This window comes from Xiphophorus hellerii, chromosome 15 (genome assembly GCF_003331165.1).
Source record: "Xiphophorus hellerii strain 12219 chromosome 15, Xiphophorus_hellerii-4.1, whole genome shotgun sequence".
NCBI lineage: Eukaryota > Metazoa > Chordata > Actinopteri > Cyprinodontiformes > Poeciliidae > Xiphophorus > Xiphophorus hellerii.
In genome coordinates, this window is record NC_045686.1 from 22,896,572 (window position 1) to 22,917,725 (window position 21,154).

The window sequence follows — 21,154 nt, forward strand, 5'->3', positions numbered from 1 at the left end:
AAATCACACGAAGAGGAACACTAGAAGTAATTTAGTTATTCAGTTTTTGTCTTTATTTTACATCAGAAATGAACATGCAGCATCTAAACTCTGCAGCTCTGGAGTTGTTGTTCCTGATTTAGTTCTAGAGAACTTCAACTCCAAGACCAAAGAACTGTGCACAAAAATAATGAAACAGAAGTAGCATAATATAATTAACAAATAATAAAATCCTAATAATTTAAAAGTAATACAAAAAGCCCATCACATTTTTAATAAAGATACAAAGGAAATAAAAGTTCAATTAAAAACAATTTAAATGTCAAAATCTGGAATGAAAGAGAAGTTTTAAGAAAATATTTAAAAATAGGTCAAACTAATTAGTGGTACCTTCTGGTTGCCACAAATTTAACATAAAAATGATAGATTTTTTTCCTGTATTGCAGTTAAAGTGTCATTGTCATAGTAATTTTTACAATTGTTTTAAGGTCTTGTTCAACGTGCCCCTCTTTAACTTTGAGACCCTGCCCCTCCAAAGGTCTCTGCACGGCCCTGCTGGATTTGGTGGAATGAGACACACCTCTGGGTTCAACATCACAGACATAGACTGAGTCATGCCTGTGTAACACTACCTGGAACACGAAAGGCACAGATCTTCCATTCTAGAGAAACTTAATCCACTGTCTTGTCGTTTTTTTTTTAAACTACAAAAAAGCTAAAGATGGTAAAAGCTGCTCCACACAGTAAAGCTGTGTGGTTTAAAGAGTGTAATACTTTCTGAAACAAAGGGATTATACAACCTGAACTACACCAGTAGACAGTGGTCTACTGGTAAGAGGTGTTATGTAATGTACAAATGTCCATAGCCTGAGTCAGTTAACCAAAGTGCCCTTCATAGTCGTAAACTGAGGGTTGGACATTCTGTTTTAGGATTTGCTGCAGGTATTCCAGGTTCTGCCACCATGTTTGTCTGTATGTATGATGCTGTTTCTCCTAAATCTTTTTAGTTTGGGAACTTTGTGGTAATGCAGTTTATGGCACTGCTCCCCTGGTGAAAGACGATCCAGGGTTCTTCTTTGTGTGGATTCTGCATGCTTAACCCAACATGTTGTTTATGGCTGTTCTGGTGTACTGTTCACAGTGTACCCCGATGCAACCCTGGATTGTTGAGCAGGCATTGAAAATGGGCAGATGTTTTAGTTCTACACCATCCAACAGGACAGAACCTTCTAAAGAATCCCACTTTTGTCTCGCCAGTACCCTGAATATGTCCCCAAAGATCATCAGATGTTTTTTTTAGCATATGTGCAATGGGACAGGGTGTTCTTTTGAGTCACTAGTGATTTTAGACTTGAAACTCTTCCAAGATACTATTCTTGCTGCTGAATCATGAACACTGACATTAAATGAGTAAAGCGAGGCCTGTAGTGCTTTAGGTGTTTGTCTTTTATGAATTCCAGGATAAATCGTTGATGTCCTATTGTCCAATCAATAGGCCATCACTCCAATAATTGGCCAGTCCAATAAATGGAACATTCATTATTCATATATGCTTTTAATATGTATGGATAATGTCTCTGACTCTGGTTTACTAGATTCCCAAAGCTTTCAAAGTGGCTTTTCAACCCCTTCCAGGCTGAGAAATGTAAATGAAAAACATAGGCTCAGGTTGGACAGCAGAGTTAAAATTTCTTTAATAATAAAATCATATTTCGTAAAGTGCATATTTAGTCTTTGGAGGGTATAGTTGTTTTGCAATGACAGTTGTTTCCCATATTTTAAAGTATTTTTTAATCTGATACAGGGCTGATACAAGGCATACCTTCCTTAACCCCTTTTAGCCTTATAATTTGTATACCAGTCCATGTTACTTGGACACTAAGGTTTGACTAGAAAGATTTTACACCCAGATCACATAGAAGTTGAAAGGAAAAATCTGAGGTATGATTGGAAATATTTTTTCAAAAGTAATTTCCAAAAATCAGTCCTTATACTAATTACAGAAACACAAGCAATACCTTCAGCGCTGACAGGGTTGTCCCTTCATCCACCAGTCCGCTGCCCTTTCATCACCACAACGTCCATTCAGTCCATTGTGTTCATTCCCAGAACCTCATCCATAAACATCAGAGCGTGCTGTCAACATTCAGCGTCCAGCTCTGTTGCGTCAGTGATATCAATGCGTTCATTCACATCCATGTTCAAAGTGAAAAGTTCTGGCAGGGAGCGCGTGTCGTGGGAAAATGAGAACATTCTGCTGCTTCCGGGGAACAATGGACAATCTGCCCCGGCTCTCTCTGCTGGTTTACTCTTCAGAATGACCTCAACTTGACCCTTATTGTTGTGTACATATTTACCAATCAGTGTGAGTTTTGATCAAAAACCTTAAAAAAGGATAAGTGTTCTACGTTGGAAAAGGTACTAAATACCCAAATGTTATTCAAAGGTCAATGGGGAATAATTCTGGAAAAATATTTGTTTTTTCCAGTACTAAGATATGCTGATATTGATATATTGATAAATTACCAAAGGATGTGAATTTACAATAATATGGCAATTTCATTCTTTTGAAAAGTAGCATTGTTAAGCATACAGCGAATGTCTCAGACAGCAGGAATAAATGTTGTTTGTACCCTTCTCTTGACTGATACCTTCCTACAATGATGCCTCTCAGCAAACTGTCCACTAACTATGGCATTACTAAAGAATGCAAATGAGCTGATATCAGGACAATCCTTCAGGGACAGCAGAACTTTGACTATAGTCCATCAAATCAGCAAAGCATTCTCTTAAGGGTGAATGCTTGTTCAGACTTGTACAATCAGGCTCCTGGAGTGTTTTTATCTTCTATATTTTCAGATTTGAGCCCCTGACTTTACATCAATGGTACTTTATCTAAAGTAAACTTAGATCTTTGATTTGAATTTTGTTTGTCTTCCAGAAGAAATACTCAGCAGTTCTATTAAGACTGAGACTATAGGGTTAAAAGGCTGCTGATTGGTCCAAGTCAGGGCTCCATCTTTTGGCCTTTCTAAGCAGAGAGATTCCAGATGTCTCAGCACTCTTTAACCATATGGTGCTAAGCACTGCGACAGCTGCTACTCAGCATGTTAAGGGAACAGTGCGATGGGCTAATGGCAGCTAAATACCTGCTCCTAATTGGCTGCTTGTTCATATCTGTGTCTCCTTCCTTGTGTGGTCAACAACCGCACCCCCTGTGATCCTCTAGACTAAAATCAGCCCTGTCATTTAGAAAATAAAAAAATGCAAAGCCATCAAAGACACAAAGCAGAAGAGGAAACAAAGTGCAGTACCAGCATTTTCACACTACACACACACACACACACACTTAGAAAAATCCACGCACACTGCATGGAGATATTGTCTGGAGCCACTGTAGCAACCACCTCTGCTGATCAGCACTACATTAATCCATTTCAGTCCTTCTGCTGCCAGGGTTGGGCCTTTCCTGCCAACTCCTCCTCAATCCGCCTGCACCACTAAATACATGATCTGCCTGGGGCACAGGACGGCCAACCAATCAGAGACCATGATTCAAGGTGGGTTAAGCCTGGGGACAGGGCAATTTTATTTACCCCGACCTCAACCATCATCTCTCCATACAAAATGGACATGCATGAGGTATCTCTGAGTCCAAAGTCCAAACTCTTTCTGTCACAGATTCAAAAGAAAATGCTGACGAATATTAAAACTAAACAGAGCTCTGTGAAGCCTTTAGTTTTTTTGTGATTCCGCAACAGTGGGAATTCAGATAAATTCAACAAGTACCTGCATTTTGTTTGTGAGAACAAGTTAAGTAGGTAGGTTTTTGAAAATCTTCCTAAAAAAATGGTCAAATTGAAAACATTGTGTTTCAGTAAGTGCTACCTCCCACCAGCAGGTGGCAGTAGTTCTTATGGGCTCGAAAGGCAAAGTTTTTCCACTACCCGTGGTAAAACCAAGCATAAAAGTAACAGCTGCTCTTTGTTCTCTAATGTTCCCTAAGGGTGTTTTCACACCTGACCGTCCCGTAGCCTGTGGGGGCGCTGCAACAAGAACCAATGAAGGAAATGACATGAACATTTCTGAAGAAGAACTGAGCGGAACATCCTTCTTCACGAAATGCAAACAAAAATTAAATGTAGGATTTCTCTTTTTTCTTTCTCAAATGACCACAATCCATTTCTTCAGCTAGCTCTATATACACACATTTGTTTTGGTTGTATTTACCCAGAATGCCCTGACCTATAGTCCACTTCCTGCTTTTGGTCCGGTCTTCCATCCAGTAGGCGTTCACACCACACAAACCACGCCAGATTTTACCTCCACCATGATGAGAGATAAGTTTGTAAGCGGAGAGAGTTTGGTCCACATCAGAGTTCGATTAGACGTTCACACCTAACAAATGAACCAGACTTTCTAGAGAAACGGACTGGAGTTGGAATAAAGCGGACTAAACAGGGGTGGGATGAATGCATCTATTGTTTCACAGTGACGCCGTATTTTCTGTTGATCTATCTCATAATCTCATAAAATGCCTTGAGGTTTTTTAGGTGTAAAGTGACAAACTCTCATATGGAGGCATAAGCCTCTTTAGGTTTCCTGTCAGGACTTCCTCATGAAACAAAAACACCCACAGCCACACTCAAAGCCCGTCAATAGGACAAGAATTCTCAACTTCCAGCCGCAGTTACAATGCGATTCATCCAGCGACATGTACAGCTCTCCATCGAATCGCGTGCGAGCATCGGATGCCAGGGCAACACATGATTTAAACATAACCCCAATTGCTTTAACTTCCCTGTTTTTTTTTCTTTGACAGTATAAAATAGTCTGAACATTTCCGGCATGTGATGGGCTGCCAAAGCAGTACGCATACTTCATCACGCAATGTTTGTTTGGTCCCCTCTGTCAAAAATGCTGAATCGTGTCCTGCATTTGTTTAGAATCGGGGCCACAGCTTCTTGGCTGGAGCACAAACCCAGTGGAAGTTAAGGACAAGTAAATCCAACCAGCGGACACATTAGATGAAGAACAGACAGCGGCGAATATGAGCGTCTTAACATTTCCAAACATCGTCCTAAAATAAACCGCTTGCAGACGCCCATCACCACAACCGGCCTGCCACTGACAAGATGTTTGTCTGTAAGGCGTTTGATATGGTTTCAGTCTTCTGACCTCTTTGATACGAATTTTAAGTCAGCATTAATGGATGTTTCCCAACTTCAACTGAAATCCCATGGAGGTGTTCACCAGGGATCCATTCTTGGCCATCCTATTTTTTCATATTACCTTCTTCAATTATTTTCTGTAAAAAATAACCGTTTTGTTGTTGTTGTTGTTGTTTTCTTCTTTTTATGCAGACAACTGTCAGGTTTATCTTCAGCTGAAGCACATTGCTCTGTCAAGCTGACTCTTGGATTGCTTTGTTAACAATTTGAGACATATGGCACTCTCGCAAACAAGAAAAACACGATGACAAATTTGGGTGTAACGTTTCTTACTTTTACAGACTCAAATTCCCAGATTTCTCAGTCCTTTTGAGACACTGAAAAAAATCACAGGGTAACTTACAGTACACGTTTATGGCGTCTACGGATGGATGGATGGATAGATCTTTATTGCATTTTCCCACATTCATCCATACCAGGCACACACCAGAGTACAGTACACCTCCAGTATTCACAGGGGTTAGGGTTACAATAATAAGTAAAAGGCTAAAAACTTTGTATTTATATAGTTCAGACATCAAATATACCTTAATCTGCATTAATATCGAGAGAATGTAGGATATTTTAGATATGCTATGTGGAAAAACCCACAAAGATTTGGAGAATTTATCTCCAAATATAGCTAATGATCCAGCTGTAGCAAACAGTTCAAGAATGAAATTCCTACAAAAAACTGCTACTTCTGTTGTTACTGTTACTTCATTAACAGTATATGTTGAGTCATGTTAAGTGCTACAAGTGGCTGTTTAAAACAAGTGTGTTACATAAAGTGCGCATGCATGGGTGGAACGGCTTTGGCAGACACTAGGTTGTCATTACTGTTCAATTAAAGTATGGCTCACAACACACCCAGTCAAATCAAAATTACATCAAAAGTACACACATAAGTACTTCCACTAATACACACACACACACACATATACACGTTTGCCTGGCACCTGTTGCAGTGTGTCCCAATGCCATCGTCCAGCACAGCTGAGAGAAAGAGTCTCTGTTTAGACTCATTCACACTGCATTTATCACTGACAATAACTGCCGATGATTATCTGTTGAGATGCTTCCACTTCTCTGCTAATGACGGAAGCTAGGAGCTTTGCCAGCTGAGCTGTGTTCTTCCTTTGGGGTGAAAAATGACGTCTGAACTGTTAACTTTGGGTGTCCGGGATGTCTTTGTTGAACAATTTCATACACTGTGGGTATGTTGGAAGTAAAGTCACAGCATTAAGAGGGATTTTAAGCATAAAACTAAAGATTATAGACAAACTGAAAACCTAATTTAGAGTCAAAATTTAGCACCGACAGTTTCCAGATTGACATTTTCAAATTTTGTGACATTAACAACTAGCCTGATTATGCTAGGCATTCGATTCTCATCTCCCCTCAGTTCTTTGTCTGGGATTAGTCCCATTTCATGCATTTCATCCTGGCCAACCAACAAACAGAAGGAGAGGCTATAAGTGATGACGTTGGATTTCTGCACTGTTTTTTTAATTGTAGTCTGGCTAGTTTGGCAACGGCAACGGTGGAAGTGAACGAAGCCATTCAGTCCAGAGACAGGCACCAGCCCCACTGTTAGCCTGAAAGGTAACGCGACTAAAAATAATGGATGGGGGGATTTCTGAACACCGCAATAAAAAAAAAAAATCAAAACACAAAACTTAACTTCTACTCATTTCGTTATGCCGCCACCACAAACGTCTGTATTTATTGGGATTTCATGTGATAGACTAAAGTAATCTGTTTTGTAGCATGATGGTCATTTCACAATGGAGTCAGTGTGATCAGGGCGGATCAAGTATTAATTTTGAAAATCACATCTAATTCTCCATCGACTTCATCTATTATGTACTAGGTTGTGTTGGTCCATCACATAAGATCCCAATAAACTTCTAAATGGGTGTGAATCCGCAGAGCAAATGCACATCTTTTGCATTTAATCCATTGTAAATTACTGTCACAGATTCATCATCAACATATGTTTACCAGCAATGCCCGGTGATGCATATTCAACACATACCAAGGATCACCATGGTAACACAAGTATACCTAGATTTGAGAATAGCATAATCAATACTTAGATGTACATTTGTTTTATGATTTATATTCAAATACTAACCGAACAAAATCTGTTTAACAAGAAAAACAAATAATGTATTTTTATATAATAAATATATTCAGAAAGCAAGGAGTTAACCTGCAATTATGACTGGATGTCATCTATCAATCTATAGACTTACTTAAAATTCTAATGATTTTCTCTTTTTTTATGATTACAATGAATCCAACAAATTCTATATCTGGACAATAAACCAACAAACATATCTTTGCAGCCTTTTTGGGACTGATTCTGGATGACAATAGACTGCAGGCTGCCCTTTCTTTGTCACCAACTGCAAACTTTTTTTCCCCCCTTTTGTTCTGTTCACCCACTGTTAAATTTCCACCTAAGAATGCTTTTTACTTACAATAAAATAAAATATCTTTTTGACCATTTCTCTCTCTCTTTTTATTTTTATTTTTACCATTTGACAGTCATTTCAGTCAATTGATTTCAAGTTGATTCAGAAATTTTTCACAAAAACACGCGCTGTCCCTTTAAATGGAGAACCTGCCGAAGCAGCCCCTTAGAATAAACAATGAAAAGCAGTCCGTGGAGAGAGTTGGGTGGATATGTGATGCACTCACCACGGCGGACACATGGATGACAGACATCATCCTGAATCAGAGAGCACGGATGCGGGTCGAGCAAACGTCCTTGTCCAAGTTGTCTGCTTGAGTAACACGTCTCATCTCTAGATGTTACTGATCATCATCACCACGGTCCTCCTCAGCACACCGGAGGAGGGGGAGCTGGTCGGGGCTCTGGGCTGCTCTGCTTTATACTCTGTGTCTCCGGGTGGAGCGGGCTGAGGGCTCGATTCACTCAGGACGCTGCGCTTAATTCCCATAGCGATGATGGATGCCGCCTCGCCCCTGCCGGTTCAGTCGGTGTGCAGTGCGGCTCGCTGCCCGCTGCAGAACCTCCACAGACAAGCGCAGCGCTGACGTAAAGCTGGTGGGCGGGACTTAGCGGGTCGTCTCGCCAATGGCAGCTCCGCGAGAGGCACGCACGTGCACCGAGCCGCAATTGTGAATCGAGGAGGGAGGAGACGAAGATCCCCCGGTGAGATCTGTAATGTCATGTCCTCAGTGTGAGGAGACTGTGGGATGAGAGACTGACACTGTGTGACAGTCTGAGGCCAGGAACTTGTAATAAATACCTCTCCCAGTCCCATTAGTCCCATCCGGCTTGTTCCACTGGTAGTCAAGGCTCAAGCTGTTCTTCAATGAATCAAAATCCACTCTCCTTAATTCTGAAAAGAAAAAGATATAGCCTATGTACGTACGATTTGTAATGTTACACGGTCACACTTTAAAAAAAAATAACATAATTTTTTAGATTATTTAACTTGTCATGAAGAGAGAAGCATTGGTTGTCAGTAAGCTAACTTGTATGTTAGCTAAATATTTAGTTAGCATGCTAAATATTTAGCTAATGTCAATCACGCTAGCCTGCAAACTAGCAATATTTACCTTGCTAGCTAAATATTTAGGTCCAAGCTAAATATTTAGTTTGAAAACTAAAGACTTAGTTTAAAAAATAAATGTTTAGTTTGGAACATAAATATTCTGTTTGTATATTAAATCTTTAATTTTGGAACTAAATATTTAGTTACCAAAAAAGTCAAACTGGTTGGAGACAGTTTCTTGCCCCAGACTGACTCTGATGAACACGATGAACACCTTACAACTAGAGTAATTTACTTCTTTACAGTGAAACTATTTTTGCATGGTCACAACTATCACATTTACTATCTATCACTATCTAATAACCAAAAAGTGGCAGCAAAGCATTTATTCTATTTCCTCTGAAGCTGATTCTGATTTTATATCCAGCTTTTACAATTGCTTCAGCCTAACCTTACAACAAGCACTCAGGCAACTGTGTGTACTTCCCCCTGTAGCTAATGTTAGGTGGATAGACTGCCTCCTCACACAGCGTCATTAAGCTTTGCTGAGTCCTATCAATCATACGATCGTATTCAGAAAGACTTGTGTTTCCATTAAATCAGACTGATAATATTCCCTAAATCATCAATTAGGAATTTATTATGAAAGCTGAAGCAATTTTAGAAAGTGCTTACTAACAGAACCATGCATGCATGAATAATTTAACAGGCCTGTTGACTGCATGCTTTAAAGCTCCTGTTTACAAATAGCCTGCAAATCTCTATTTGCTGTAGAAAGGAGGTCATCTCTATCCTTTGATAGGATTTTTATGTGTGACACCCATGCAGTGAGCTGCTTCAATGCACTGAGAGCCCAAAGTCGTTTAGACTGTGACAAATATGAAGAGATAACAGGATTTTTGTCTCTTGATCTATCACAAGACAGCTTCATTGTGTTAACCTGATATCTTGTGGTGTCAGAAGTCCCTTCACCTTGTCATGCAACAGATTTGTTCTCAGATTGGGGCTGACTGGGTAAGGCTCTGTGTGCCATTAAGTTGGCATTGTATAACCTGCGACGTGTGAGAGGTTTATTTGCAAACTGTTGAGTTTCTCTCTGCCTTCTATTTGTCACCAACTTTTCAACTACAATCATGCATCAATAGAAATAGTATTTTCTACAAAATTTGATCAAGGAGGAAGACTGTCCAGTGACTTTTGAAGTGAGACGTGTGATTGGGTATTCTGCTTTGAATCAAGTCCCTATGTGATAATAAATTCATAACAGATCGGTTCAATTTTAGCTCAAGGCATGTTAATGCACACGACTGGCATTAATGTCTTCAAGAAATGCCCTTCAGTCTTCCACGCCCTTCAGTCTTTCCCCATAGAGTTTATATGTTCTAACCTTGCATGCATGGGTTTACCCCAGGTACTGCAGACAGTCACATCCAAAGACACGTGTTAAGTTAACTTGTTACTCGAAATTACCCTTAATTTTGAGAAACCAATTGTTTCTCCTTTTGTCTTTATGTTGATGAACTGGTGTACCCCGCCTCTCGTCCAAAGATATGCACCACCCCCTTGTGATCCTTCAAGGACAATGGATGCATATTCCAGATAATGTTTCTTGCCTCATTAAGTAATTCATTGAGCAAAGATAACACAAGCTAGCCTACAAGGCAGACATGAGGTACGTGTAGAACCTGTGAAACAAAAAACTAAACAATTTGCTGTCCACTATTTAAGAGCATAATTTAACAATTTCCCATGACTTTAGGCTGCATGTCAGGTCAGAGGTGGCCTGCCTGGTTATTGCCTTCCTGCGCTATTCCGCTTGACTCAAATCTCGCTTACAGCACAGTCTGGGCTTTCTCCCGTTGACTTGGTTTTCCTCCAGTATATTTTCTGACAGGCTAATCAGCGAACAGAAGAAGAAGTTTTGAATGATGATTTTCTGCCCTCTTTTAGAATTGTAGTCTGCCTGCAGTTTTAGCAATGACAGCAGAGGAAATGAGGGAAGTTGTTCAGTTGGTCACGCTTCCAAATATTGAATTAACATTAGCGGCCATCTTGTTTGGGTTGGAAATGGCACATTACATAATGTCACAGACAAACATTAGGAATTAGGTAACATTTGAAATATCAACATAGTCCACGTCTCCGGCAAGACGATAGTCAAGAGCTCAGTGCAGAGCCTCTGTATGAGGCAACATATAGAACAAGGAGCTGGTTTTTACCAGGCTAGGTCAGAGATGGTCAGGTCTGGTCCTTCAGGACCTGTGTCCATGTTTTAGTTGTGCTCCTGATCCTACAATAATGATTCATTCCTGATTTATTCCTCAGCCTGCTGCCTAGGAAGGTGAGAGGCACTGACCCATTTATTGAAATCGGGTTAGCTAAAGCACAGAAGCACCTAAAACATACAGAACACTGGCGGTGGAGAACTGGAGTGCATCTGTGTAAGGTGCTTCTTGCATTCACAAGCACCTGCTGGCAGCCATGTCTTTATTGGACTAATCCCTCAATCTGAATCTGAGACACCAACTGTTGGACATCCAGTGTCCCATATGTTTGAGCGGAGCAAACATTCCAGCTTTTTGCCAGGCAGGCGCTCAGTCATCTGCTGAGCCAAAACCGCCGTCCGTATGCTTTCGGGCCCTGCTGTCGCGCATCCAAACGTAAGGGGAGGGAGGGCATCGGCTAATTAGCCCCAGTCAGGCACGCGACCTGGCGCGCGCACAGTCTCTCTCAGCCGTTTCTCCAAATAGCAGCAGCGGATAAAAGGGTAGAGCACCATCTGCCCCGCACGTGGAGCAGAAAGGCGTGGATACAAACCGAAGGAGGGGCTGATTGGGAGGGGGACGAGATAACGGGATGAAAGATGCTACTCTGATTTAACTGCAGGGGGGACGAGCTGAGATTAAATGGGTCACTGAATCAGCATTTAGAAAGGAAAATCCATGGTGAGTGGAAAGTTAAGGCTGAATCATCTATGCCCGAAATACATGACTGTATATGAGCCACGCCAGAGAGGGTTTTGGTCCTCGCTGCTCACTCGTGCCGCAGAGCAGTGCCGAGTTGCTTGTCGGCTCTGCCGGGCTGGTATGGCTGCGGGGGCCCACACATAGCCTCGCGCTGCAGTTACTGGGTGAAGTTGCCTTTTATAGAACTGGAGTTAAAACAGCCTATTATGTGGGGAAATGGGGATCCACGTGTGGAGATGTAAAGAGGGTGCACCAGTCTGAGCGAGAGGCAGGGAGAGAGTGCTTCCCGTCACCGGGGCATTTGTGCATGCGTTTTCCTTTTTATGAGCGCCTCTTAAACCAGATATGCTACAAAAGCTTCCACAGTGGTCTAACTCTCTTTCTTTCTCTCTCTCTCTCTCTGATACACACACACACACCCACACGCTCAAAAACCCAAACCCAATGAGCTTCCATCCAAGCATTTACTATCAGCAGCCCACCCTGACACAAACAAGCACATTGGCAAACATTTAAATCAATGCTGCTGTAATTCCCTCTGAAGGATAATTCCAGTTTATTACAGCCTCGGTCTATTATTTTCATAGCTTAATCGACATCTGTAAAAAGAAGTCAGGCAGAGAAAAGAACACAAATAGCAAACTGAATTTTAAAGGATTAAGAAAAGAACTGTTGCATTCTCGTCTACTAATACTGTAAAAAAAACATCTGTATGATGATTTTACTGGTCTGTTTGGTGTGTCCTTGTAGCTTTGTCACAGAATAACAGCTGCGTTTCCATTACAAATGTGCTCAAAACTTTGTCAGTATTAAACTAATGTTGAAAAATCAGAATTTCACAATGGTGGCGTTTCCATTTAATAAGACATGAAAATCACACATGAATATATTTGTTCAAATAATAAATAATAAAAACAAAAAACATGCCATAGTACCTTACCACTTCCTGTTGTCTTTTTTGCACCAGTGGCAACATCCGGCTGTTGATCATGTGACTTGTGTGACGCATGAAAGTGGCAGCTTTATGAAATAAACCAATTTGAAATGACTGACAAATCAACTCATCTTAGCTGCAAAACTTTTTGTTGAAAAACGCTTTTTTTTTTTCTAAATTGGCATGTTTCAATTTAGCAAATTTATTTTACGAAATGTCAAACTGCGCAATTATAGGGTCAATGGAAATGCATCTGCTAAGACACAATAGGCACACGCACAATTGAGCTTAAGGATAATTTAGAGTAACAAATTAGCTGTGCCTGTTGCAACTCAGTAAGTGTTAAAAAAAAAAACATTTCTATTTTCTAAACCAGAATAACGGGAATTTGCAAAAAAAATAATTATTTGGAGTAAGAAATGTCAAAACAATAACTTTCTACAGTTGAACAGAAACAAAACTGAAGTTAGAATCTTTGGATCTAAAGAAGAACAATCTAGAGTCATAACATAGCTTCAGCTATTGTAACTAGAAACTAGAGTTCAGGCCCAAAATCTGGGAATAGTGATGGACTAAGTTCTGAACCTTCAGAGACACATAAAGACAGTTACAAAGTCAGCCTTCTATCACCTGAAGAACATTTCCAAGATTAAAAGACTAAGATTCCAACAGGATCTAGAGAAACTCATCCATGCTTTTATAGTCGCATTGATTACATAAGCTCAGACTCTCTGTAGAACAAGAGGCTAGTTTTATATGTGTTATACTAATAAACTTGACTTGACTGACTCACCTGCAGCATTTGGTAGTTATTTGATGTAGTTTCTTTTAAAACTGCATGACTTGGGTCAAATTCCTTCAATGCAAATGCTTCTTAAAGTAGTTCCCTGGTATTTTGGGACATTGCTCCTGAAAGAACTGACTGGAACTGAAATCAGGACTTTGTGATACCCACTCCAGAAACATGCACTTGTTCTCCTTGAGCCATTTTGTGACTAAATTTGGTATGATAAGAGTTCTTGACCAGATGTTGCCTTTAAGGAACAAAGGCAAGATGAAGGTAGACTTTATGTCCCACTGACTACATCAAATCCTTCCATAAAACACAGGTTTGACAGCATTATGCAGTGGGCCTGCTTTCTGGAGGAACAGGTAGGCAAAATTTGATGGGAAGATGGATGGAGCAACATGCAGGGCAATCCTGGGAGAAAACCTGTTAGAGGCCACAGAAGACTTGATTGCCTGTACCTGTGTTTGCATGACTCTCTCAGGTTTTCTTGTAAAAACCTCATTGTTCACCCCTATCCTTGGTGCATGACTTACTGTAAGGCATGTTTACAGTTCATTGTTCTTGATTTTACAAGAACAATAGAGTTTTCCTGTAAAAACGTAATTGTTCACCCCGTGTCTTGGGTGCACGGCTTACTGTAAAGCGTATTGATGATGTGTGAGATGACAGGTGGCTGCCAGTAGGTGGTGAGTTCCTGTACTCCCAAAGCAAGTACACCTTAATTGGAAAGACTTTTATTGACTCTGGAAAGCTTGTGGAAACCCAAAGAAAGGAGGCCAACATGGAACACAGCAGATGTTTTACGGCTTCAATATATTTATAATCCACGATTGTTAATATCCAAACTGCCATTCACCTCCTGCTTTTGTGTGTGCAGGTGGGGAACCTCTTGTGCGAAGCATTCTGTTTCCATTTCCTTCTGCTTGTGAGTGTTCGCCTGACTTCAAAGCGACCACCCAGGACGCGAGTAAAAGAGGTTTCGTTAAAAGTGCTAACCGAGTGCTGTTGATTTGTTTTCAATCTGCTGCTCCCTCTCGAGCAACCCACTTTTCATCCAGATGACAAAAAATAATGCTCAAAGGCAGCATTTTGGAATTTTGAGGTTTTCTTTGGCAGCTGATGGAACAAAGTCAAACTCAAGTGTTCCTCCCAGGAGGTCTGTGATGTCTGAAAAGAGGCATAATGTGTTTATACCCACATCAACAAGGAGGTGATTGCTGCTCCGCTGGGTTCACCATATCAGTGTAAGCCTAAATTACAACCTAACAACCTCTTTGTAATGTTCCAGCCACTGACTGATGAATGGATGGACACAGATTAGGAGTTAGTGGGTGGTGCAGGTTTCCCACCCTCAGGATAGTTCTGAGCAATTATCCTTCCACACAGGGTCCAACTGGTGTTTTTGGGAAGGGGAAGTTGTTTGTTTATGCAGTCCCAGTAAATTATGTACTCCATCACATGCTGCAGTGACTCTCAAAAGTCTACACATCCCTGCTAAGATGCCACGTTTTTATGGTGTAAAATGAAGGCATGAAGGAAAATGAAGGAAGATTAAAACCATCCTTTGCATACAACTCTAATAACTCAACAAAATAAAACAGCTGCAATAAGGCATTTAATCTTCAGCATGCTAGTGGCAACCAGAAAGGTTTTACTCAAAACTGCTTTGGAACTTCTTATAACAGTGGTCTCAAACTCCAGTCCTTAAAGGCCGATGTCCTGTTCGCAACATTTGTTACATGTTCAGTTTTCACACTGCACTGGGTAAAACAATCCAAACCCTTTGAAATGCCTGTTTACCCCCGCGCTTGTGCTACCGCTGTCATGTTCGAGGGTAGGCTTCAGACCCACATGCAGAATCAGATCCGGGAAGCAATGGTAAGTTAAGAATTTATTTACGAAGTGTACAATCACAGGTGTCTTGCAGATGATTCTTTGGATCGGATCCGGGGTTCGTCTGGAAGCGGAGAGTCATTGACTGTGCGAAGGGTGGACAGAATGTCTGACAGGACAGCAGGAGAAATTAGCTTCTCAACGGGGGGAGGGAGAAGGAGCAGGTTGGATCCAGGCAACCAGTTGGGAGGTCCGAGGCAAGTTTCCCCCATGGGAATGAACTGTGGGCTGGAGCGAGCAGGGAGGTGAGGTTTGGAGCTGCAGGTGGGATTACAGGTTTGGGGGGCCTGGCTTATACCTGGGAATGAGAGACAGAGAACTAGTGAGGGAAGCAGACAACAAGCTGAGGCATTCTCAAGAAGGTCACAAATAACTGGAGTTTCTCAGGAGAAGGTCTAGCAAGCTAGAGACTACCGTGAGGTCTGGCCACTCTTTAAATCCTCTCTGGCTGATGATCCAACAAGCTGCAGGTGTGCAGCTCTGCTCCAGGCCACTCCCAGCAGGAAGCCAATGTGGAGAGACACTTTCATAAACCCAGATCCTGACAGCCGCTGCACCAAGAAGTACTACAGGAAGTGACACAAATATCACAGAAGAAGACATAAGCGCAACTTCCTCCTTCACAAAACATAAACAAAAATGGAGTAGCGTCAGTTTTTAGTAGTTGCGGGATTTCTCATATGCCTTTGGTAAAAGACCACAGGCCATTTCTCCATTTAATGCTAGACACAAGTGTTTGTTTTGGCTGTATTTACCCAGAATGCCCTACACTACAGTCCATTTCCTGCTTTTGGAGCGGTCTCCGGTCTGTTTGCATCCACATATCCATTCAAACTAAGTTAAAGTTCACTTCAATCAAACACCGTGGTTTTTAGGCAGGCCAGAGTTAGCTTTTTTGGTCTGCATGAGGGTTCAATTACACATTCACACCTCTCCAAACAAACCCGACTTTCTAGACAAATGAACTACAGTTCAATAAAAGTGGACTAAACAGGATTAGTGTGAATGCACTGAAACCTTTGAGGCTCAGAAACAGAACGGCTGCATGTTAAGTGTTCTCTGTCTATTGACTTTTTAAGGCAGCAGGTTGACTGAACTGTATGCTAGTGAGGCAGTTTCACCATTAAATTTCAGTGTGTAGCACAAGGGACGCATCTAAAAATTACAGGAATCTGACCCGTGAAGACTGCAGTTTCAGACCAATGGCTTGTAATATCTTGTTGTTGTTTTGACCAAAACAACTATTATATTCCAGAGCAGGATGCTGCTGTCACCATACCTCACAGTGGACATGGTGATAGTGAAAGTGGTTTTGGCCAGAAACGTGCCTCTTCTGATTCAAGTTAAGTTTCCAAACTTTGGAAGATTTTAACCAGGCCTAGACATTTTCTTTGTCTCACAACCTTACTCCCTTAGCCAAAGCACTTGCATAATAAAAGACTGATACTTCACTTCACAGTTAATTGCTTCTTAGTGTTGGTCTATGACAGGGAAGTACCCAAAAAATACACAGCAGCTAAAAATGAAATGTATGAGTTAAGAAAGCAGTGTAGCTACAAATAGCACATTTCATTGAGCAATGACATAGTTTCAATCTACATGTGACTACATTTAGTCCAAATACAGATGTGACACTGTTATTCAAACCCCGTAAGTTTTATGCAGAACTTGAAAGTTTAGGACAGGTCTTACAGTAAGTCCATCATAAGCCAGATGGTGCACTCACACCTAAATCTTGTAGAAATCCAAATTTGGCACCTGACTAAGTTGGACATAATGCCTTAACCTCTGTTTCCTTTCATCTATTTCCTCCATAAACTTTGAATTCTGCAGCCCAGTGTTTTATTACTGTTTCCTCCTGAGCAGACTGCAATAAAAAAGAGTACAGTGACCTCTTCTGGACAAAGACTGCCACAGCAGATCAAATGAGCCACCAAAATGTTGCTTTGTTTAGAGACTCTCTTCATTCTGACAGATAAAGCATACTGCTGAATGTGCAACATGCCTATAAAACACATGAAGAAACATACAAAACGAAGAAGTGAGTGACATCGTTTGAAGGAAACTGTTATTTTGACAAATCCACTTAAATAAGCCGGACTGTTCAGCTTTCATCCTCATTTCAGCTCACTTTTTAAAATGATGACTATATTTCTTGTTTATGAAGCCACCTCTAGCAAATACTGTTTCACTGTAGTAACACTCTACTTATTCAATGTATGAAAGACACGTTTAAATGGGATTAATATGCATTTGGTTAAAACTGCAGCGGATGGTGAGATTCATTAAGGATCCTCCTTTAGAACTGCTGCAGGAACAAATCTCTCAGCTCTGCTAGAGACTCTTTACAATTGTCATATTTGTATTTTTAAAGACACAAATACAGAGCAAACTTAGTGAAAATGGAGCAATTGCAGTAAAACAAAAACTTAACAGGCGTAGGTAGCAAACAGGTAGAATGACGGACGATGAATAATTAATGCGAAATATATATTTAGCATCCCAAACCACACTCCATTCCACTTGGAGGTGGTATGCATGTAGATGCTGGTTGACAACTGTCACTAAACAACAAGAAGATGAATGAACTCTAGCAGCTGAATGGAGACTCAAATAATAAATCAGGGGGAAAATAACAACACTAGTCTAAGAGTACAAAATTGAAATGTACCAAGAACTGAAAGCAAGAATAAACTAAAGAACTACTGTAGATACAACTGAATAAGCTGATAATGTGGGATCGTTTGAACAACAACAGGACAGGGAAGCTCTGGCTGTACCTTCAACTTAAAACAGAGCTTCTTGTGGAATTTCTCAGGTACTGTCTACTATGCTGCCATCAGGACGAATATTCAAACCAGAAGGCAAGGTAAACAGGGCCAGCAGGGTTACCCTGTTTTCACTCTGTCCGATAAAACCCTCCACCTCATTGTTGAGGATCCCATAAATGTAGCAGTGACTATGTTGTATAATCATTGATACATAGCATACATTATGACCCCATGAAGAGTCTTCCAAGTACAATCCTGTTTTTATATATATATATATATATATATATATATATATATATATATATATATATATATATATATATATATATATATATATATATATATATATATATATATAAAGGGGTCAGAAATCTGCCATTTGTGGCTGCAGTTTTACATTTTGCCCACATGGTGGCTCCAGACTATCAAAGTAAAGGTCCAGGAATCAGCAAGAACTGAAACTATGTCAACTAGGTCAAGTAAACCTATAGATTCAGAATGTTTAACATGGGAAAGTATGAGATGAATCTAGTTCATTAAAGTTTACTGTTCTATTATCAGCTAACAAAGCAGAGTCAAACTTGGGTTTTTACTTCTTCAGCAGTTTTTGTGTTTTAGATGATAGACCTGTTGACCTGTCACTTCGTTTTCAGCTGCTGTTTGCAGAGGGGCTTCTTCTGCTCTGACCGTCTCCCTGAGGTGTCCTGAAAGCATTCTGCTTGGATTGGTCAGACGGCATACTTCACCTCTCAGTTCTCACCTCTTCATTCATCAGTGACTCTTGGGAAATGTTATTGCTTTATTTTATTATCATTCCACAACGTTCCTCTTTAGCCATGCTTCTAAACTTATAGTGCTTTGCCACAGCGTTCACATTTTCCCATGTGTCATTTCACTACCACAGACTTCAGTGCGTGTAATTGCAATTTTACGTAGTAAAGCCAGTTTTGGCTGCAATTCCACCCTCAAATATTTAGAATATGTTGTTACCACCTTCGCATATCTTCAGACTGAAACATTCATTTTCAATCCTGCCACATATTCTCAGTTGGCATTATGTCTTGACTTTGACTGAAGCAATTTTATTGTGCCCAGCATGAGGCTATACCACCACCCTGTTTGGTGTGCTCAGGACGTCATGCAGGTTTTGATTTCCACTACACTTTATGCTTTGCATGAACGCCTTCCTTTACATATTTGCCGTTTCCTCTGCACGGCTGGTGGCAAACTGCAAACAGGACTTAGAATGGGTTTCCATAGGCAACGGCTTTGTCTCTAGATCCCAGAATTGTGAAGTGGGTAACTAATGGTTGAATGCTAATTTTAGTTGGTCTATCAGATAAAATGCAACTCCTTCATTTATTCTTGAACAACTTTCACCTTCCAGCCTTAAGACTTTTCGTCTTTTCTGAAAAGTCTCAGCCTGTTAAGGCACTCTTTATATGTTTTCCCTCTCTGCGGCATTGAGAGGAATTAGCGTGATTCACCAATCTGCCCATCTTCATGATTGATTGGGTAGTTTCCATCTATGACTTGTTTATCTTGTCAGGGTGTGAGATGTGTGTGAGTGTCATGCAAACACCTTGTCATGAAATTCTATGTATTCAACTCTGCATAATTTTGACCCTGTTTGGGTTAGAAATAAAGGCACCTCAAAGAGGTGAACAGAAGGGGCCAAGAGCCCCCATAAACCAGCTGCCTGCCTTATAATAAATTAATAAATAGATTATGTATGACATGATAAATATATCGATCTATATATAGTAGTGATTGGTTGGTCAGCAATTGCTCAATTGAAATAAATCACATTGAGAACCATGAATCTACAAAGTGAACATTTAGAATTTCTTATTTTTTCTGCTAATTTATTGAACAGACACCTGAGCTCAGCAACAAATATATTTGCTGTTTCAAATGTGTTTAAGTTAATTCATAATATTTAATTACGTTTTAATCGAAAAACGTACATCAACAAAATGAACGTTTTCAGTTCAAAAACCATTTTTACTGTTAAATTATTGAGAAAACCGAAATATGAAACCAACAATAAGGACATTTATTATCCTTAAATTTGTCTAAATTATTTAACCTTTAGACTGGTCTATAGTGTTACTAAATTCATTCTGTTTTCAGAAATCAGGGGTTTCACAAACCCCTGATTTCTGTTCTTTTTAAAAAATCCTTCTTTGTGGACAGTGGACTCTGACAGCAGCGTTGGTGACGTCTGTGCTGCTGCAACATGTTTAGCATTGAGATGCTATTTTGGGCTTGAAGATATAAAATGTTGCCTGTTGTTCTTGCTCCCACATGACCTGTGTACTTGCTCTACATTCCAGAGCTCTAGACAACGAGAAATTATTCAGCGTAATTCCAACAAGCAAAGTGTCAGGTGCCGAGTCAGCAAAATCCTAGTTCATGCAATTTGCTAAAAACATTTTCCTCCTTTGCAAGAATCCGAGTCGACAACAAACCGCATGTCATCATAATACAACGAAGCAATTGCAACTGAGGGCAGTTGTGGTTTTTATGACCCATTTGGGACAGTGTTGCATTCACTAAAGCCAACAAAAACACAGACACACACACACATACACCCCTGCATGTGTGTGTGCTCCTGTGGTCAAACACATTTGCATAGCATTTGGTGTTTTGCGTTGCCTTTTGAACGCTTGTTGACATTTTGCTCAAATGGCCCCTTTGAGAGTGAAATTACCCTCAACTACTTCCTTTTCTAGCAGTTCACTCTCTGGTGGCACCGAGATAAGCCGGGTAATTGGCAGTGGGCGCTGTGCCCGTCTGCAGCCAGAACTGTGGAGGAACAGCTCGGCTTTTCATAGCAGAGCAGGCAGGGTAGTGAGACGGACCGTTCCCGTCTCTGGGATCGATGCGACAACATATTCTGATGGGAAAAGTGTGTTTCCTGCTAAGAAGTCAGCTTTCTCTGTGTCCCTGTTTGAGAGCAACAGTTAGCATGTCGTCAGGCAGGAATAAAAGGAAGTCTGCCTGAACATTATGGGTTCAGTTTGAATTGCAGGTGAATCAGTGTGGCTGATCTGCAGAAATTACAAAAGAGTTGTGTAT

At 40.6% G+C, this 21,154-nt stretch overlaps 1 protein-coding gene across 1 annotated transcript in view; it reads right to left on the reverse strand.

Moving 5' to 3' along the window:
- Positions 1-8,271, reverse strand: part of tnfrsf21 (tumor necrosis factor receptor superfamily, member 21) — a 46,445-nt gene extending 38,174 nt beyond the window's left edge. The window contains exon 1 of the mRNA XM_032585480.1: positions 7,896-8,271. Coding sequence (XP_032441371.1) covers positions 7,896-7,925 — 30 coding nt within the window. The 5' untranslated portion in view covers positions 7,926-8,271. The remainder of the gene's footprint in view (positions 1-7,895) is intronic.
- Positions 8,272-21,154: the final 12,883 nt, after the last annotated feature.